General features: G+C 42.8%; 1 protein-coding gene across 2 annotated transcripts in view; it reads right to left on the minus strand.

The window, feature by feature from the left end:
• The window catches only part of NALCN (sodium leak channel, non-selective), a 1,007,092-nt gene that overhangs the window by 537,181 nt on the left and 451,572 nt on the right, over positions 1-18,339 (minus strand). For both annotated transcript variants that reach the window (XM_069757980.1, XM_069757979.1), the window contains exon 11: positions 4,794-4,925. In XM_069757980.1, the coding sequence (XP_069614081.1) occupies positions 4,794-4,925 (132 nt within the window). The remainder of the gene's footprint in view (positions 1-4,793; positions 4,926-18,339) is intronic.

Consider the following 18,339-nt stretch of genomic DNA (forward strand, 5'->3'; position numbering starts at 1 on the left):
GCCACCACATTGGATTTGAAATTAAACCTCTACAACAGAATTCAAGTGCAGATTGTAACGTTTAATTTGAAGGGTTGAACAAAAATATCTGATAGAAAATGTAGGAATTGTACACATTTCTTTACAAACACTCCACATTTTAGGAGGTCAAAAGTAATTGGACAAATAAACATAACCCAAACAAAATATTTTTATTTTCAATATTTTGTTGCAAATCCTTTGGAGGCAATCACTGCCTTAAGTCTGGAACCCATGGACATCACCAAACGCTGGGTTTCCTCCTTCTTAATGCTTTGCCAGGCCTTTGCAGCCGCAGCCTTCAGGTCTTGCTTGTTTGTGGGTCTTTCCGTCTTAAGTCTGGATTTGAGCAAGTGAAATGCATGCTCAATTGGGTTTAGATCTGGAGATTGACTTGGCCATTGCAGAATGTTCCACTTTTTGGCACTCATGAACTCCTGGGTAGCTTTGGATGTATGCTTGGGGTCATTGTCCATCTGTACTATGAAGCGCCGTCCAATCAACTTTGCAGCATTTGGCTGAATCTGGGCTGAAAGTATATCCCGGTACACTTCAGAATTCATCCGGCTACTCTTGTCTGCTCTTATGTCATCAATAAACACAAGTGACCCAGTGCCATTGAAAACCATGCATGCCCATGCCATCACGTTGCCTCCACCATGTTTTACAGAGGATGTGGTGTGCCTTGGATCATGTGCCGTTCCCTTTCTTCTCCAAACTTTTTTCTTCCCATCATTCTGGTACAGGTTGATCTTTGTCTCATCTGTCCATAGAATACTTTTCCAGAACCGAGCTGGCTTCTTGAGGTGTTTTTCTGCAAATTTAACTCTGGCCTGTCTATTTTTGTTATTGATGAATGGTTTGCATCTAGATGTGAACCCTTTGTATTTACTGTCATGGAGTTTTCTCTTTACTATTGACTTAGAGACAGATACACCTACTTCACTGAGAGTGTTCTGGACTTCAGTTGATGTTGTGAACGGGTTCATCTTCACCAAATTAAGTATGCGGCGATCATCCACCACTGTTGTCATCCGTGGACGCCCAGGCCTTTTTGAGTTCCCAAGCTCACCAGTCAATTCCTTTTTTCTCAGAATGTACCCAACTGTTGATTTTGCTACTCCAAGCATGTCTGCTATCTCTCTGATGGATTTTTTCTTTTTTTTCAGCCTCAGGATGTTCTGCTTCACCTCAATTGAGAGTTCCTTTGACCGCATGTTGTCTGCTCACAGCAACAGCTTCCAAATGCAAAACCACACACCTGGAATCCACCCCTGACCTTTTAACTACTTCATTGATTACAGGTTAACGAGGGAGACGCCTTCAGAGTTAATTGCAGCCCTTAGAGTCCATTGTCCAATTACTTTTGGTCCCTTGAAAAAGAGGACGCTATGGATTACAGAGCTATGATTCCTAAACCCTTTCTCCGATTTGGATGTGGAAACTATCATATTGCAGCTGGGAGTGTGCACTTTCAGCCCATATTATATATATAATTGTATTTCTGAACATGTTTTTGTAAACAGCTAAAATAACAAAACTTGTGTCACTGTCCAAATATTTCTGGCCCTAACTGTATATATATATATTATATATATGTATATGTATATATATATATATATATATATATATATATATATATATATATACTGTATATTGTAGCATTTCCCTTACTTCGGGTCTTGTGGAACACTCGCTTTGCACATGAATAACGCATACAGGCACGGTATCTCCCACAAATTTAGTCAATTCCGGTTTATTAAAGCGTCATAAACCGCACCGTGAGCCAGGTTACACGTCACCAGCTTACACATATTCTGTTATTTTAACATGTGTGGCTTTACAAAAGCATTCAATAGTCACGCCTTATCTCTTCAGTCGCCAAGTGACTGCACAGTTCAGCAACTGTCATGTGTTAGCGCACAGTTCACTACAGTTCATTGCATGTATCAACGGAACATATTAACCACCAGCATTCTGTTCCAATGGCAGATACGTCTCTGCCGTATGTTACTGGTTTTATCCCATACCAAGGGTTACCTCTCAGGAGCTTTGGCTCTACACACTGACCCCTGCCAGTGCTGGTTCACAGGGAAACTGCCTAACTGGGATCACTGTCCTTGGGAACAGGGCACCTCGGACAGTCCAGACCCACAGTAGGAACTGTAGCTTCCCCAACACAGAAACCGTCTCAGGCTCTGTAGATGCAGCCTTTCCATGCGCTTCCAGGAAGCCCAATCACAGGCACTTCCAGCACACAGGCCATCAGTCCATGATCTTACCAGGTGCTTGCAGGACTCCAGTCCATCCCAGGACAATCCAACACCTTGACCATTCCAGGATTCACACACTCTTACTAGGTGCGTGCAGGACTCCAGCCCATACCAGGACAATCCAACACCCTCGAGCATTCAGTCCATAGCCTCAGCAGTGCTTCCAGGACTCCAGTCCATTTCAGGACAATCCAACACCCAGGCTATTGCAGGACTCACTCTCTTGCCAGGTGCTTGCAGGACTCCAGCCCATACCAGGACAATCCAACACCCTCGAGCATTCAGTCCATAGCCTTAGCAGTGCTTCCAGGACTCCAGCCCACTACAGGACAATCCAACACTCAGGCTATTGCAGGACTCATTCTTCAGTGCTTCCAGGACTTCTCCAATGCCATGAGACTCCAACACTGTCCGTCCACTACGTCCATGGTCTCAGGTGCTTCCAGGACTTCTCCAATGCCAGGAGACACCAACACCAACCGTCCAGAACCTTGCACATGGACCAAAAGGATCCATACACTCTGAACCCCCTCATCCTCCATGTGACCCACACTCTGGTCACATTATCTAGGTGTAACCACTCCCCTGGGTGGGAGTGTGGGTGTGTGTTGCTAATTTGACCCTCCCATCTCTCATAACTAGCCCTGCCAGTCTCCCATTAGAACTACACCTTTACTTGTGGGACTACAGGTCCCAGAACAGGGACATACTGTAACTTCAGACTGACAGTGCAGAGTGTCTTCCTCTGCAACACACACACCGGCCATTTACACTCCTGCCGGACTTTATCTCATCACAATTATGCCTCCAAGTGCATCTTGAAATGCATACCCAGCGCCCCCTGGCTGTAATGTGGGTCACTGCACCACACTCTACACCACACACACTGGCCATTTACACACTTTGTCTCATCACATTTATGCCTCCAAGCGCATCTTGAAGCGCAGACACAGCGCCCTCTGGCTGTAATGTGGGTCACTGCACCACAATATATATATATATACAACCAGGCATTTTCAAAGCAATTTTGGGGGCAGCCATCTTGCCTGAGCTGCTGTTAACAGCAAATATAAGCTTTACAACAGACACTCAGACAAGTGCAAATTTCAGTCTGGAAATGATCCACTGCATGTTCTCATCATTGTCTGTGATTGGTGCAGAGATATATGATATATTCCCATTAAAGATATTTAATAATATTAACTCTATGATATTAGCATTTTATAACAGTCACAAGATCAAACTGTTTTTCATCACTTCTTTGTTAAAACAGTATTCTCAAGTTGTCTTCTGAGCTGCTCATAGCTTTCCAATTCCTCACTTCCTGGTTTCTGGCAGGGTTGGCTCTCCTTCTTGTGGTGAGTAGCAGAACTGTAGTTCTAGTAGAGCTATAAAGCTCAGCACAAGTTATGCTGTAACACATTCAGCTATCAGTGGTTTATTCCGGAGTGTCCATTGCTATCACTGCATATACACATAGAGAAAACAGGGCATTTAAACAAGTGCAGAACTCAGGACAGCAAGATCCAACCGTGATTAAGAAACCTTTTCTGGGAGAAGTGGATACTTCGGACTGGTGAATTTGCAAGACTTATAACAGTAGTTGAGAGGGAGGAAGAGTGAGGTGACCAGCTAACTGCACTATAGAAATTAATGAGGAGAGGTTGGCTAGGGTAGTAAGAGTTAACGCCTCTCCTGGAATGTAGCTATTGCACACTGCTGGGTAGGGTCTGGGTAGGTTCGAATGGCTGAACTCCATGGAAACGAGCTGTACACTTATAAAGATAAAAGCTCTCATTGCAGGAAAATTACAACAGTTAAAAAAACAAATCATTTGTAAATTTGCTTATTGTCATGCTGCCTAAGTAATAAAATCATTTTAATAACTTGAGATTACCCCTTTAAAAATTGTGGGTACAGGAAACTAAATTAGGTTACATAAAAACAATGCTAGGGCATTTGTCATCTGACAGGTTTTGGTACTGCTATTTCCTTATGGTATGTTTTTCTTAATTTTTCGATGTTGTTGTACACGTAGTTTTTAGGCAGATTTAAATGACTATTATATGGGGAAAAGCATCCACGTCACATAGAGAATGTTCATGTATGAAGTATTTATGTGGTGACAAATCTTTGAAAGAAATCAGGCAATAAAATGAGGTTCTCTACTAATTATGTTTAATATAACCATGTTCATAGAAGATGTGCCATTTAAGAAATGTTATATAAGTGTTCCTGTCGGTTGCACTCTTGATGATAATAAGCAGCTTAGCAACCATCATGGATTGCCTACAGAGGTTGCACTCAAGCATCAGCTCATTACCACTGACATTTTCGAGCAGGAATCTAGCTTCCAGATTATTGGCTGACAGCCTTTATTTATTGTCAGATTAAAGAATTTGAACTTGTTGGGAATATGTTGCTGAATGTCTAGAAGGAATAAGTTACAGTATATTGAATGGTAACTACATAACTGCAAGAAATTGAAATTTGCATACCCACCTCAGCAAGATAGAATTCATCGTATTGTCTTTTAAAGTTGTCCCCTTTGTAGTAGTTGCTGGCAGCGACAATTACATCCACTGCGACCATGCTTAGTATAAACATGTGGAAAATGGACGATCTCATCATTTTCTGCACATGGACAAACACAAGACATGGAAACATTACTCAGGAGTACCTATCGGATTCTACATTTCCTCCCATACATTAAACTCATAAAAGGAATGATCACATTTTGCTGGTATGCCATAAATGAAGAGATGTTTCTGGTTATAAATATGTAACAATCAGAAGTAATTTTACAAATGGTATATGGTATTCATGCAAATTGCAATCAGCATGGCTTTTAACTGTACATCAAGCATGCTTGTGTAATAGGAAAGGACAGCTTTAATGGGGAAGAGAATTAAAGAAATGCTTTATCTGGTGAACTGAATTGATCATTTTCTCAGAGTAAAACCATTGTTAACTCCACACAGGATGAAGCAAAGCATTTTCCGCTTGACATTAAAGGGCAATGTATTAAATATAGCACATTAATGACAATACTGGCTCAGTAGTCAACACTGCAGCCTTGTAGCGATGGAGTCCTGGGTTCAAATCCCACCAAGGACAACATCTGCAAGGAGTTTGTATGTTCTCCCCGTGTTTGCATGGGTTTCCTCCGGGTACTCCGGTTTCTTCCCACATTCCAAAGACATTCTGATAGGGAATTTAGATTGTGAGCCCCATCGGGGACAGTGATGATAATGTGTGCAACCTGTAAAGCGCTGCGGAATATGTTAGCACTATATAAAAATAAAGATTATTATTATTATTACTAGATGGTGGCCCGATTCTAACGCATCGGGTATTCTAGAATATGTATGTATATAGCAGCCACATAAGTATATAGCACAGGCCACAACATATTCTTGAATACCCGATGCGTTAATACAGGCCACGCAGTATATAACAGTGGCCACGCAGTATATAACACAGGCCAAACAGTATATAACACAGCCCACGCAGTATATAACATTACCCACATAGTATATAACAGCGGCCACATAGTATATAGCAGCCATGCAGTATATAACGCAGCCCACACAGTATATAACACTGCCCACATAGTATATAACAGTAGTATATAGCAGCCATGCAGGGGCAGACTGGGCCGGGAGGCAAAGATGCAAATGACCCCCGGGCCGCTCCCCAAGGAGCTACTCAGGGTCGGCCGCCTGGTGGTGGCTGTACAGCCACACATCAAATTGTGTGCATCCGTGTGCGCTGCACTGTGACGTGGCCAGCAGCAGTCACAGTCGGCGCACACATCCACGCCGGGTCCGGGAGCTGTGCGCGGCTGTCACCTTGATGGCTGCAGAGCTCCTGCTCCCTCCATGATCTCTCTATGCTTCCGGGGCAGGTGTCGGGCGTGCGCGATAACGTCATCGCGCACGCGCCGACATGTCCCGACCAGGACGCTAGAAGCAGAGAGGCGCTGCAGGGGAGCGAGTGGTGATGTAAGTATAAAAAAAAGAACTCTTTTTTTTAATTAAATGGTGGGTAACTGCAAATGAAGAAGTGGGGAGGGGTGAAAGGAGACTGCACATGATGGAATTTTGGGGGTTAAAGGAGGCTGCACATAATGGAATTTCAGGGGTTAAAGGAGGCTGCACATGATGGTATTTGGGGGGTTAAAGGAGGCTGCACATGATGGAATTTTGAGGGTTAAAGGAGGCTGCACATGATGGAATTTGGGGGGTTATGGAGACTGCACATGATGAAGGGGAGTGGGGCCGCACATGGTGGAATTTGGGGGTTATGGAGACTGCACATGATGAAGGGGAGTGGGGCCGCACATGATGGAATTTGGGGGTTAAACAGACTGCACATGATGAAGGGGAGTGGGGCCGCACATGATGGAATTTGGGGGTTAAGGAGACTGCACATGATGAAGGGGAGTGGGGCCGCACATGATGGAATTTGGGGGTTAAGGAGACTGCACATGATGAAGGGGAGTGGGGCCGCACATGATGGAATTTGGGGGTTAAGGAGACTGCACATGATGAAGGGAATTGGGGCCAAACATGATGGAATTTGGGGGTTAAGGAGAATGGACATGATGAAGGGAAAAGGAGGCTGCACATGATGGAATTTCAGGGGTTAAAGGAGGCTGCACATGATGGTATTTGGGGGGTTAAAGGAGGCTGCACATGATGGAATTTTGAGGGTTAAAGGAGGCTGCACATGATGGAATTTGGGGGTGGACCTCTGTATTCAGGTGTGTAGTGTAGAAAAAAGGGAAAAAGTGGGGAATGTGCTCTGGAAGCGGTGCTCTAGGTAACTGTGTTATTTTATGCAGAGGTGAGTCCTGGCTGGAAGAAGCGACGGCGGTCTGTGCTGCATGAATGAGAAAAACAAAGATGAAGGACTTCAGCTACAGACCTCACTGGTGAGTGTTTTACCTGTACACTGACACTTTACACTGTATACTATATACAGAGCTCCTGTGTATAAGGTCACTGGCAGTGGTGATCACTGTATTACCTGTACACTGGCACTTTTTACAGAGCTCCTGTGTATAATGTCACTGGTGATCCCTGTATTACCTGTACACTGACACTATATACAGAGCTACTGTGCATAATGTCACCAGTGATCACTGTATTACCTGTATACTGACAGTAAATACAGAGTTCCTGTATACAATAGCATTTAGTATTGTGTTTTTTTTTAAATTAATGATCAGTATTGTAGTATTCAGTCACTATGTGGTGGTAATATGTCGTCTGGTCATGGTGTGGTGGTATTTGTTCCTTGTATGTGGTATTATTGGTCATCATGTGGTGGTAATATGTGGTCTGGACAGGGTGCGTTGGTATTTGTTTAGTGATGAGCGAGCATACTCGTTACTCGAGATTTCCCGAGCACGCTCGGGTGTCCTCCGAGTATTTTTTAGTGCTCGGAGATTTAGTTTTCAGCGCTGCAGCTGAATGATTTACATCTCTTAGTCAGCTTGATTACATGTGGTGATTCCCTAGCAACCAGGCAACCCCCACATGTACTTATGCTGGCTAACAGATGTAAATCATTCAGCAGCGGCGCTGAAAACTAAATCTCCGAGCACTAAAAAATACTCGGAGGACACCCGAGCGTGCTCGGGAAATCTTGAGTAACAAGTATACTCACTCACAGGGCCGGCTCCAGGTTTTAGAGGGCCCCGGGCGAAAGAGTCTCAGTGGGCCCCCCTTTAACACATAGCACGATTTATGATGCACAGATACAGCAGAGAAATATAGCATAGCCACATAGCATATAACACAGCCCACGTAGCATATAGCACAGCCACATAGTGTATAACACAGCCCACGCAGTATATAACACAGCCCACCTAGCGTATAGCACAGCCACATAGTATATAACACAGCCACGTAGTATATTGCACAGCCCACATAGCATATAACACAGCCACGTAGTATATAACACAGCCATGTAGTATATTGCACAGCCCACGTAGTATATTGCCCAGCCACGTAGTATATTGCCCAGCCACGTAGTATATTGCCCAGCCACGTAGTATATTGCCCAGCCACGTAGTATATTGCCCAGTGATGGAGTATACAGCACAGTCACGTAGTATACAGACTTGAAATAAAAAATAAACATATACTCACCCTCCGTTGAAGTTCTGGCCCTGTACCGCACGTGGCAGCTTCCGGTCCCAGGGCTGGTATGAGCGCAGGACCTGTGATGACGTTGCGGTCACATGACCGTGACGTCATGGCAGGTCCTTCTCGCATACCATCCTTGGCATCGGAAGCTGCTGCTTGCATGGAGCGGTCACCGGAGCGTCGCGAGGAGCGGGAAAGGCGACAGATGGTGAGTATAGCAGGTTTTTTGTTTTTTTATTATTTTTAACATGACCTATTTTTACTATTGATGCTGCATATACTGCATCAATAGTAAATAGTTGGGGACACACAGGGTTAATAGCAGCAGTAACGGAGTGCGTTACACCGCGGGCCGCTACTGCTGCCATTAACCCTGTGTGAGCGGTGACTGGAGGGGATTATGGAGCGGGCACAGACTGCGGGGAGTATAGAGCGGGCGCTGGGCACTGACTGCAGGGGAGGGACTAATCTGACTGTGCCCATCGCTGATTGGTCGCGGCAGCCATGACAGGCAGCTGCCGAGACCAATCAGCGACGACAGACAGAGGCCGCGACCAATGAATATCCGTGACAGAAAGAAAGACAGAAGGACAGACAGAAAGACGGAAGTGTGACCCTTAGACAATTATATATATATATACACTTCTCACCTGTGTCTTGCCTCTCTGTTGTGTTTTCTGTCTCTCTTCTTACATCTTTTCTGTCTCCCGCTCTGATTTTTATATTTCCTTCTGCCTTCTTCTCCCTGCTTGTCTGTGGCTCCACCCACGAGATTTAGCCACGCCCTCCATGGCGCTTCACAGTGTGGGAGCTGTGACGCTGCTGGAGGGGAGGGATCTGATGCTTCTGCTGCAGGTGCGGTGAGTAGTGTCACAGCGTGTGTGACTGTGTGCCCCTGCTACTCTGCAGCCAGCAACTCTCTGCACGGCCGCGCGCGCTGCCAGCGCTCTGCTCCAGTCCTCACTATGCAGAGAGGAAGGAGCAGAGAATGAGTGCGTGCAGCCGCGCTGATACCCGGTGTTCCAGCACGCCGGCTGTACAAGAAGAGCAGAAGTGAGGGACGGAGACCCGTTGAAGCGCTGCCGTAGGCACGAAACGGCCATTGTCTTTCCCTGCTCACCTCCTCGTCTTTCCTGCTCCCCCGTGCCGTCAGCATGTTATCTTCACTGTAAGTGTCTTCAATAAAGATTTCGGACTACGCAACCTTCGGTGAGTGCTGCCGCATTTTCTTTTATATACTATATATATATATATATATATATATATATATATATATATATATATATATATATATATATATATGCAACTTGTGCCATTGTCCTATATTTATTGTGGGAACTGGGGCCATCGCACAACATATGCTATATATGTGAGGCAGTGGGATACCTTCATACTATATATATCATCATACATCATTTGGGGCTGTGGGGCCACCATATTCCAAGTAGGGGGCTGTAGGGACATGATACAATATATAGAGGGGATACGGGATCATCATACTATATATAGGAAGCTGTGAGGTGCATAATATCGCAATTAGAGAGCTGTAGGGGACCATCATACTATATATAGGGGTTTTTGGAGACATACTATTTGTGGGGAGCTATAGTATATATAGGAAACTTTAAAGTCTCATACTATATATAGGAGGTAGTTGGGACATCATATTGTATATAGGGGGCTATGTAGCCATTTTACTATACATAGGGAGTTTTGGGGTCCTCAATGTATAATAAAGGGGTATCGGGGCTGTAGGACCATCATTCTGTATATACAGAGCTGTGTGGGTGCTCAGAGGACATTATTTGTTATGAATGGGCACATTATTAATTTTGATGGGGCACTCAGGATCCTTTTTTTGGGGGGACAGTGTTACTTTAAGTGAGTACTCAAGGGTATTTGTTGCTGGAAGAGTGCAATTGGGATATTATATCCTTCAAAGGCCCATACATGTTGTTGCACAGTAGGGGCATTACTACTTTCTGTGGGATACTTTAATTTTTTGGGATGGGAGTAATCCTAGTAATGACACAATTGATTAAATATTGGGGTCAGTGGTCCACACTGCAGGTACACACAGAGTGGGGAGTTTTTGTACTTTGGGAATAGATGGAGATGGCGCTAGAAATGTGAGAAGTCAAATTAACCTTTGTTGTAATATGTGCAGATGACCCCTGGCTGGAGAAGTTGTCATGTCGGTCTGGGCCAGATAGAAATGTGAACGATCCGAATCAGAAAGAACGTCATGTGTAAGTTACTATATATAACTGTACTGTAATCACTTGTTCTGCGGAACTGTTACTGTTAGGTTGTAATATTGCTCTTTTTAGGTAACTTTTTTTTAAATTTAGTAGCAGCTAAATGTAATTCAGTCATAGTAAAGGGTGTAGGTGGTGTCATTGGTCTTTTTATAGAATGTAGTTTCATATAGAGGTAATGGTGATATTATAATATTATGTATTCGCTGTGTAGTGGTGACAGTAGTAGGCACTGTGTAGCCGTATTGTATGTATGTTTGTAAGTAAGCTCCGTTATGGCACCATATCTAAGCAGTAAACTTGGTTCTAGTACTGTATCAATGTAGTAATCTAGATTATGGTACCGTATGTATGCCATAATCTTGGTTGTGCTCCAGTTTCTATGTAGCAGGCTTGGTTCTATGTAGTAGACTTATTAAGCTCGGTTCTGTTCCCTTATCTCTGTAGTAAGCTCTGTTCTGCTCCCATATCTCTGTAGTAAGCTCCGTTCTGCTCCCATATCTCTGTAGTAAGCTCTGTTTTGCTCCCATATTTCTGTAGTAAGCTCGGTCCTGCTCCCATATCTCTGTAGTAAGCTCGGTTCTGCTCCTTTATCTCTGTAGTAAGCTCTGTTCTACTCCCATATCTCTGTAGTAAGCTCGGTTCTGCTCCCTTATCTCTGAAGTAAGCTCCACTCTGCTCACATATGTCTGTAGTAAGCTTGGTTTTGCTCCCATATCTCTGTAGTAAGCTCTGTTTTGCTCCCATATCTCTGTAGTAAGCTCTGTTCTGCTCCCATATCTATGCAGTAAGCTCTGTTCTGCTCCCCTATCTCTGTAGTAAGCCACGTTCTGCACCCATATTTCTGTAGTAAGCTCTGTTTTGCTCCCATATCTCTGTAGTAAGCTCTGTTCTGCTCCCATATCTCTGGAGTAAGCTCTGTTTTGCTACCATATCTCTGCAGTAAGCTCCATTCTGCTCCTATATCTCCGGAGTAAGCTTGGTTCTGCTCCCATTTCTCTGTAGTAAGCTCGGTTCTGCTCCCATATCTCTGGAGTAAGCTCGGTTCTGCTCCCATATCTCAGTAGTAAGCTCGGTTCTGCTCCCATATCTCCGGAGTAAGCTTGGTTCTGCTACCATATCTATGCAGCAAGCTCCGTTCTGTTCCCATATCTATGAACCAGCCTGTTTTTAAAGCCTGTTATCTCTGCTACTTTTATACAGTGGCCAGAGATTATTAGGGAAAAGGAGGGCCACCGCAACTGAAGGGCCACTGCCTTGTGATTGCCCCCCAGGCTGAAAAATGCCAGCCTGCCCCTGCAGCCATGTAGTATATAACGCAGCCCACACAGTATATAACACTGCCCACGTAGTATATAGCAGCCATGCAGTATATAACGCAGCCCACGCAGTATATAACATTGCCCACATAGTATATAACACTGCCCACGTAGTACATAGCAGCCATGAAGTATATAACGCAGCCCACGCAGTATGTAACACAGCCCACGTAGTACATAGCAATGTGGGCACTATATGCGTGGTTAAAAAAAGACTCAAAATAAAAAATAAACATATACTCACCTTCCGAGGGCCCCTTGTAGTCCTCGCACCTGTGTGCGGTGCACGCGGCAGCTTCCAGTCTCAGGGTTGGTATGAGCTCAGGACCTGTGATGACGTCGCGGTCACATGACCGTGACGTCATGGAAGGTGCTTCTCGCATAGCATCTATGGAATCGGAACCTGCCGCTTGCACTGCCGAGGACAGTGCGCACGTCGGAGGGTGAGAATAACCTTTTTTTTATTATTATTATTTTTAACATTAGATCGTTTTATTATTGATGCTGCATATGCAGCATCAATAGTAAAAAGTTGGTCACACAGGGTTAATAGCTGCGTTAATGGAGTGTGTTACACCGCAGCATAACGCGGTCCATAAATGCTGCCATTAACCCTACGTGAGGGCTGACTGGAGGGGAGTATGGAGCGGGCACTGACTGCGGGGAGGAAGGAGTGGCCATTTATCCACCGGACTGTGCCCGTCGCTGATTGGTAGTGGCAATGGTCGTGGGTGTTTTGCCACGACCAATCAGCGACTTGGATTTCCATGACAGACAGAGGCCGCGACCAATGAATATCTGTGACAGACAGACAGAAAGACAGACAGACGGAAGTGACCCTTAGACAATTATATAGTAGATTAGTAATACTTGTTTGTACTGCATAGCGTATGACATTTTTACATTTGCACGTAAGAAAACATTTCATATCGGATATGATTCTGTATATAGAGATGCCGATGCAGCATGAATTCCACATACCGTATGTCAATGTCAGAGGCATCCAAATGTTAATATAATACTGTAGATGTAGAGATAGACATTACTAGTGCTAGTCCATCCTACTAGTGTTATCAGTTCAGTTACAGGTATAGGAAAAAGGCTCAGAGCACAACTAGTGTCACTGACTTGTGACGATAAGTAAAATGGTTCCTAGCTAACATTCCTGGAAGGTAGAAGCCTGAGAGTTTACACATGGTAGAATGAACAAATGTGAGTTTACATTGCTAAAATAGAATAATATTTAGAATTGAGAGTCCTCAATGGTTGATACCTTTTAATGGCTAACTTACTGCATCTAACATTACATCTCATCCAACCCACTGACCCAGATTGTGCAAAAAAAGAAAGATTAACAATGACTCACACAGAGTGTGATTTAAAGGACAAACTAACCTAAGAAAATGCATTTGACATAAACAAAGCCTCAGGAAATGTTCGTAAATACATAAGTAACACACAAATTTGGACAAGTTGACATTTTTGACAACTAAATGTTGAACCAAGACTTACAACTCATTTTTTTATTATTACTATTATTAGGCTGGAGTCACACACAATGTATAAACAATCTGTCCGATTTTGTCTGCTGAGAATCGCACAAATGTTGTCCGTATGGTGATCCGTATCTCATCCGTGTGCAATGCCAGGATGCTTTTTTTTCTCATCCATGTGTTGAGATTTTCTCACACACTTGCAAAATTAGCAAATAATGGCTGAGCCATTCCTGTCAGTCACCTGCCCAATGCCTGAGAATTTCTCGCAAGTCACACGTATGGTTCGTGCGCTGTGCGTTTTTTTCTCGCCCCTATAGACTTGAATTGGTGTATCTCAGCTGAGATACGCAATCGCAGCATGCTGCGATTTCACTCGAAAGCGAAATACGACGAGAAAAAAACGCATGTTAGGAGCTGCCCCATAGATTAACATTGGTCAGAGTGCTATGCGATTTTTTATCGCATAGCACTCATTGTTCCGTATTACAGACTAGTGTGACTCCGGCCTTATTATTATTTTCAATTTACTTATATTTTGCTACAATGATCTTTTTGCAATAACTTATATTCTATTACATATCATTATATGAAATACATCAATCTTTATATTGTTGCAGATTTTCGTTATCCAAATATATTACAATTTGCTTTATTAGTAAACGAAGGACTTGGACTTTCTTTGGACTTCTAGTATGAAGGACTGACTGATACAGCATAAATGGTTTAATTATCTGATGCACTTACATACCGTATATGCTTTTCCATACAGTTTAATTCACTAAAAAATATGTATCTGGGTTCAGTTAGTTTTTATATTGTCATGTATTATCTCCTTCATCTGTAATTTGTTGCCATTTCTGTATGTCTTGAAAGCATTGTATATACACTTAAATGCAGAGGAACTATTGAGGTAATGATCAATGTAGGTTACATGCTGCCATTATATATACAGGAGTACCATATACTTTTCACATGAAACTTTTTAGCTACCACATATACTCGAGTATAAGCCGACCCAAGTATAAGCTGAGACCCCTAATTTTGCCACAAAAAAACTGGGAAAACTTATTGACTCAAGTATAAGCCTAGGGTGGGAAATGCAGCAGCTACTGGTACATTTCAAAAATAAAAATAGATACTAATAAAAGTAAAATTATTTGAGACATCAGTAGGTTAAATGTTTTTGAATATCCATATTGAATCAGGAGCCCCATATAATGCTCCATAAAGTTCATGATGGGCCCCATAAGATGCTCCATACAAAAAATATGCCCCATATAATGCTGCACAAAGGTTAATAATGGCCCCTTAAGATGCTCCATATTAAAATATGCCCCATATAATAAATACAACTCCTACAGTAAATCATATATAAGCAAATCAAATATCACCCGATGACTGAAAATACCTCCTCAAAAAAGGGGTGAAAAAAAATAGAACATACAAAACCAATATGGTAAAAATATATAAATTTTTATTAAATGTTAAAAAACACATTAAAAGAGGGGAAAACAGGAAACATCAAGACAATACAAAAAAACCCCATAGTGCAATAATTGGAGTGGGCTCATAAACATAATAATACGCAAATAAAGGGGTACAAAAAGATGAATCCTCTAGCACATAGCCAACATCTATTCTGCAAACATGCATTCAAAAAGATTGAAGTAAGGCAAAAAGAGAGGAATGGAATAACATAAGTACACTATAACATAGAACAGTCCAAACCCAGTAATATCCTGCTAGCTCCAACGCACGTTTTGCCTGGACGTGGCTTTTTCAAGGAGTTGACTCCTTGAAAAAGCCACTTCCAGGCGAAACGTGCCTTGGAGCTAGCAGGATATTACTGGGTATGGACTGTTTTATGTTGTAGGGTACTTATGTTATTCCATTCCTCTCTTTTTGCCTTACTTCAATCTTTTTGAATGCATGTTTGCAGAATAGATGTTGGCTATGTGCTAGAGGATTCATCTTTTTGTACCCCTTTATTTGCGTATTATCATGTCTATGAGCCCACTCCAATTATTGCACTATGGGGTTTTTTTGTATTGTCTTGATGTTTCCTGTTTTCCCTTCTTTTAATGTGTTTTTTAACATTATTTAATAAAAATTTATATATTTTTACCATATTGGTTTTGTATGCCCCATATAATGCTGCATAAAAGGTTAATGATGGCCCCATAAGATGATCCATAGAATATTTTGTCCCATATAATGCTCCATAAAAGATGATGGCCCCATAAGATGCTCCGTAAAATAATATGCCTCATATGCTGCTCCATAAATGTTGATGGCCCCATAAGATGCTCCATAGAATAATATGCCCCATATGCTGCTCAATAAAGGTTGATGGCCCCATAAGATGCTCCATAGAATATGCCCCGTATGCTGCTGCTGTGATTTAAAATAAAAAAATGACATACTCACTTGGCCGGGTGCCAGTGTCCTGAGCAGGTGGACATACGGCGCGTTATGGGGGTCAGGTGTCGGAGTCACCGCTGGCTCAGGCCCCCGGCACTTGTGATATTCACCTGTTCCCGTTCCACTGCCGCATGCCGCTGTGTTTTCCGGGTCTCTGCAGTGACTGTTCATGCAGAGGGCATGCACTAAACAAGTCATCACACCTTCTGACCTGAACGTCACAGCCAGAGGATGCGGAAGATACAGTGCGGCGGTGGAACGGGGAGAGGTGAATATTGCATGGGTCACCTTCCCCCGTTATACTCACCCTCCTGGTATGGTCTCTGCACTTCCCTGCTTCGTCCTGGGGCCTGCAGCTCCTTCCAGTGCTGAGCGGTCACATGGTACCGCTCATTAAAGGATTGAATATGTGCTCCACGCCTATGGAAGTGGAGTCACTTCCATATTCATTCCTTTAATGAGCGGTACCACGTGACCCCTGAACACAGGAAGAGCTGCCGGCGCTGGAGATAATCTGAGAAGCAGAGACCGCGCCATTAGGGGGTGAGTATGATGTGACAGCCGAGACTCCTTTCGCTTCCCTTCCCCCGCCGACCCCCTGGGACAATGACTCGAGTATAAGCCCAGAGGGCCAGTTTCAGCCTAAAAAAATGGGCTGAAAATCTCGGCTTATACGCGAGTATATACGGTAATCACATAACAAGCCATTCTACTTACGTGGTTCTTATTGACATCTAAGAACTTAGAATTTGTGAATGGTTAAAAAAAATTAGAAATCACTTGGAAACAATTGAAACCAAACTATTAAAGGGTTGCCTTACCAAGCAAGCATACAGTGCTGTTCACCATTATTGGCACCCCTTCTTTTTTCATAGACTGTTCAATATCTTCAGAAATAAATGGAAATGTACCAAAGTTATATCCTTATGATTATTAATTAGTGGTCCAAAGTAGTATAGCAAAATAACATTGTTTTTCAACTTATTATGTTCCATTTTCAAAGAAGAAACAGAATGAACAGCATGTGCAGCAATAAAAGCACCCCTAATTAATACTTGGTTGCACACCCTTTAGCATTGATGAAAGCCTCCAAACGTTTCTTGTAGGCATCTATAAGCATCTTGCACTTCTCAGCTGGTATTTTGTCCCACTCTTCCTTTGTAGTTTGTTCAAGATCTTGCAGGGTTCTTTATCCCCATGGCAGATTTCAGCTCACCCCAAAGATTTTCAATGGGATTGAGGCCATGACTCATTGCTGGCTATTTTAAAACAGTCCATTTTTTCTTTCTCAACCATTCCTGTATACTTTTGGATGTGTGCTTTGAGTTGTTGTTTTGCTGTAGGACCCATTTGACTCAAACCAAGTTTTCTTACACTGGGTAGGACATTTTGCTCTAAAATCTCTTGATAATTCACTGATTTCATGATTCCTGTGATACAGTCAAGGCCTCCAATATGAGACAAGCAAAGCAACCCCACAGCATTGTGGATCTTCCACCATGCTTAACTGTTGGTAGCGTGTTCTTTTCCATATAAGCTTCATTGTACCATCTGTAAACAAACTGTTGCTTTTAATTGCCAATAAGCTGTATTTTTGGTTCATCTGTCCACAGAACATTTTCCCAGAAGGATTGTGGTTTGTCAAGGTACTCTTTAACAAAGATCTGTCATTCCTTTTTATGTCTTTTCTTCAGCAATCATTTCTTCCTTGGTCTTCGACCATAAACCTCTGCTTGGTTTAGTGTGCAGAGTATGGTACTTGTTGAAACCATGACCCAAGACTGTTCCAGGTTGGCCTTCAGGTCTTTAGATGGCATGGTGAATTCACCACCATTCGCACTAACCTTCCAAGACATCTCCTGTAAATTTTCCTCTTTCCCCCATGTCCAGGGAGGTTCTTGACAATACCATGCTTGGCAAACTTTTTAATAACATTGTGCACTGTTGAAACTGGGATACCAAGGTCTTTGTAGATGGCCTTATACCCTTGGGCAGTCTTGTGTTTGATAATAATGGCAAATATGATATCCTCAGACAGCTCCTTTGTCTTTACCATTTTGACAAAGGAACAGGGCCTTTCATATGGCTTTTTAAAACACTGAAGTTATCATTGATTGGCTAATTGGGCACCGACAATTAATCTCAGTTGATTCTCATTTGTGATTTACCACAGGCAAGTCAAAATATGTTTCCATACTAATTTAATGTAAAGGGAGCCGATACCAGTGTCACAGCAAGCTTTAGGCTTTTCTATTTTTCCCTCTCTTTGTTTTTTGTTTTTTATAAATTATTGTTTATCATTTGCTCTTTTGTATTTAACAAGAGTGCTCTACACAAAAAACTGTTTCACTAGATACTTTTTTTCAGGAAATATTCCACAATTTTACTTAAATTTCATG

This window comes from Ranitomeya imitator, chromosome 3 (genome assembly GCF_032444005.1).
Source record: "Ranitomeya imitator isolate aRanImi1 chromosome 3, aRanImi1.pri, whole genome shotgun sequence".
Taxonomy (NCBI): domain Eukaryota; kingdom Metazoa; phylum Chordata; class Amphibia; order Anura; family Dendrobatidae; genus Ranitomeya; species Ranitomeya imitator.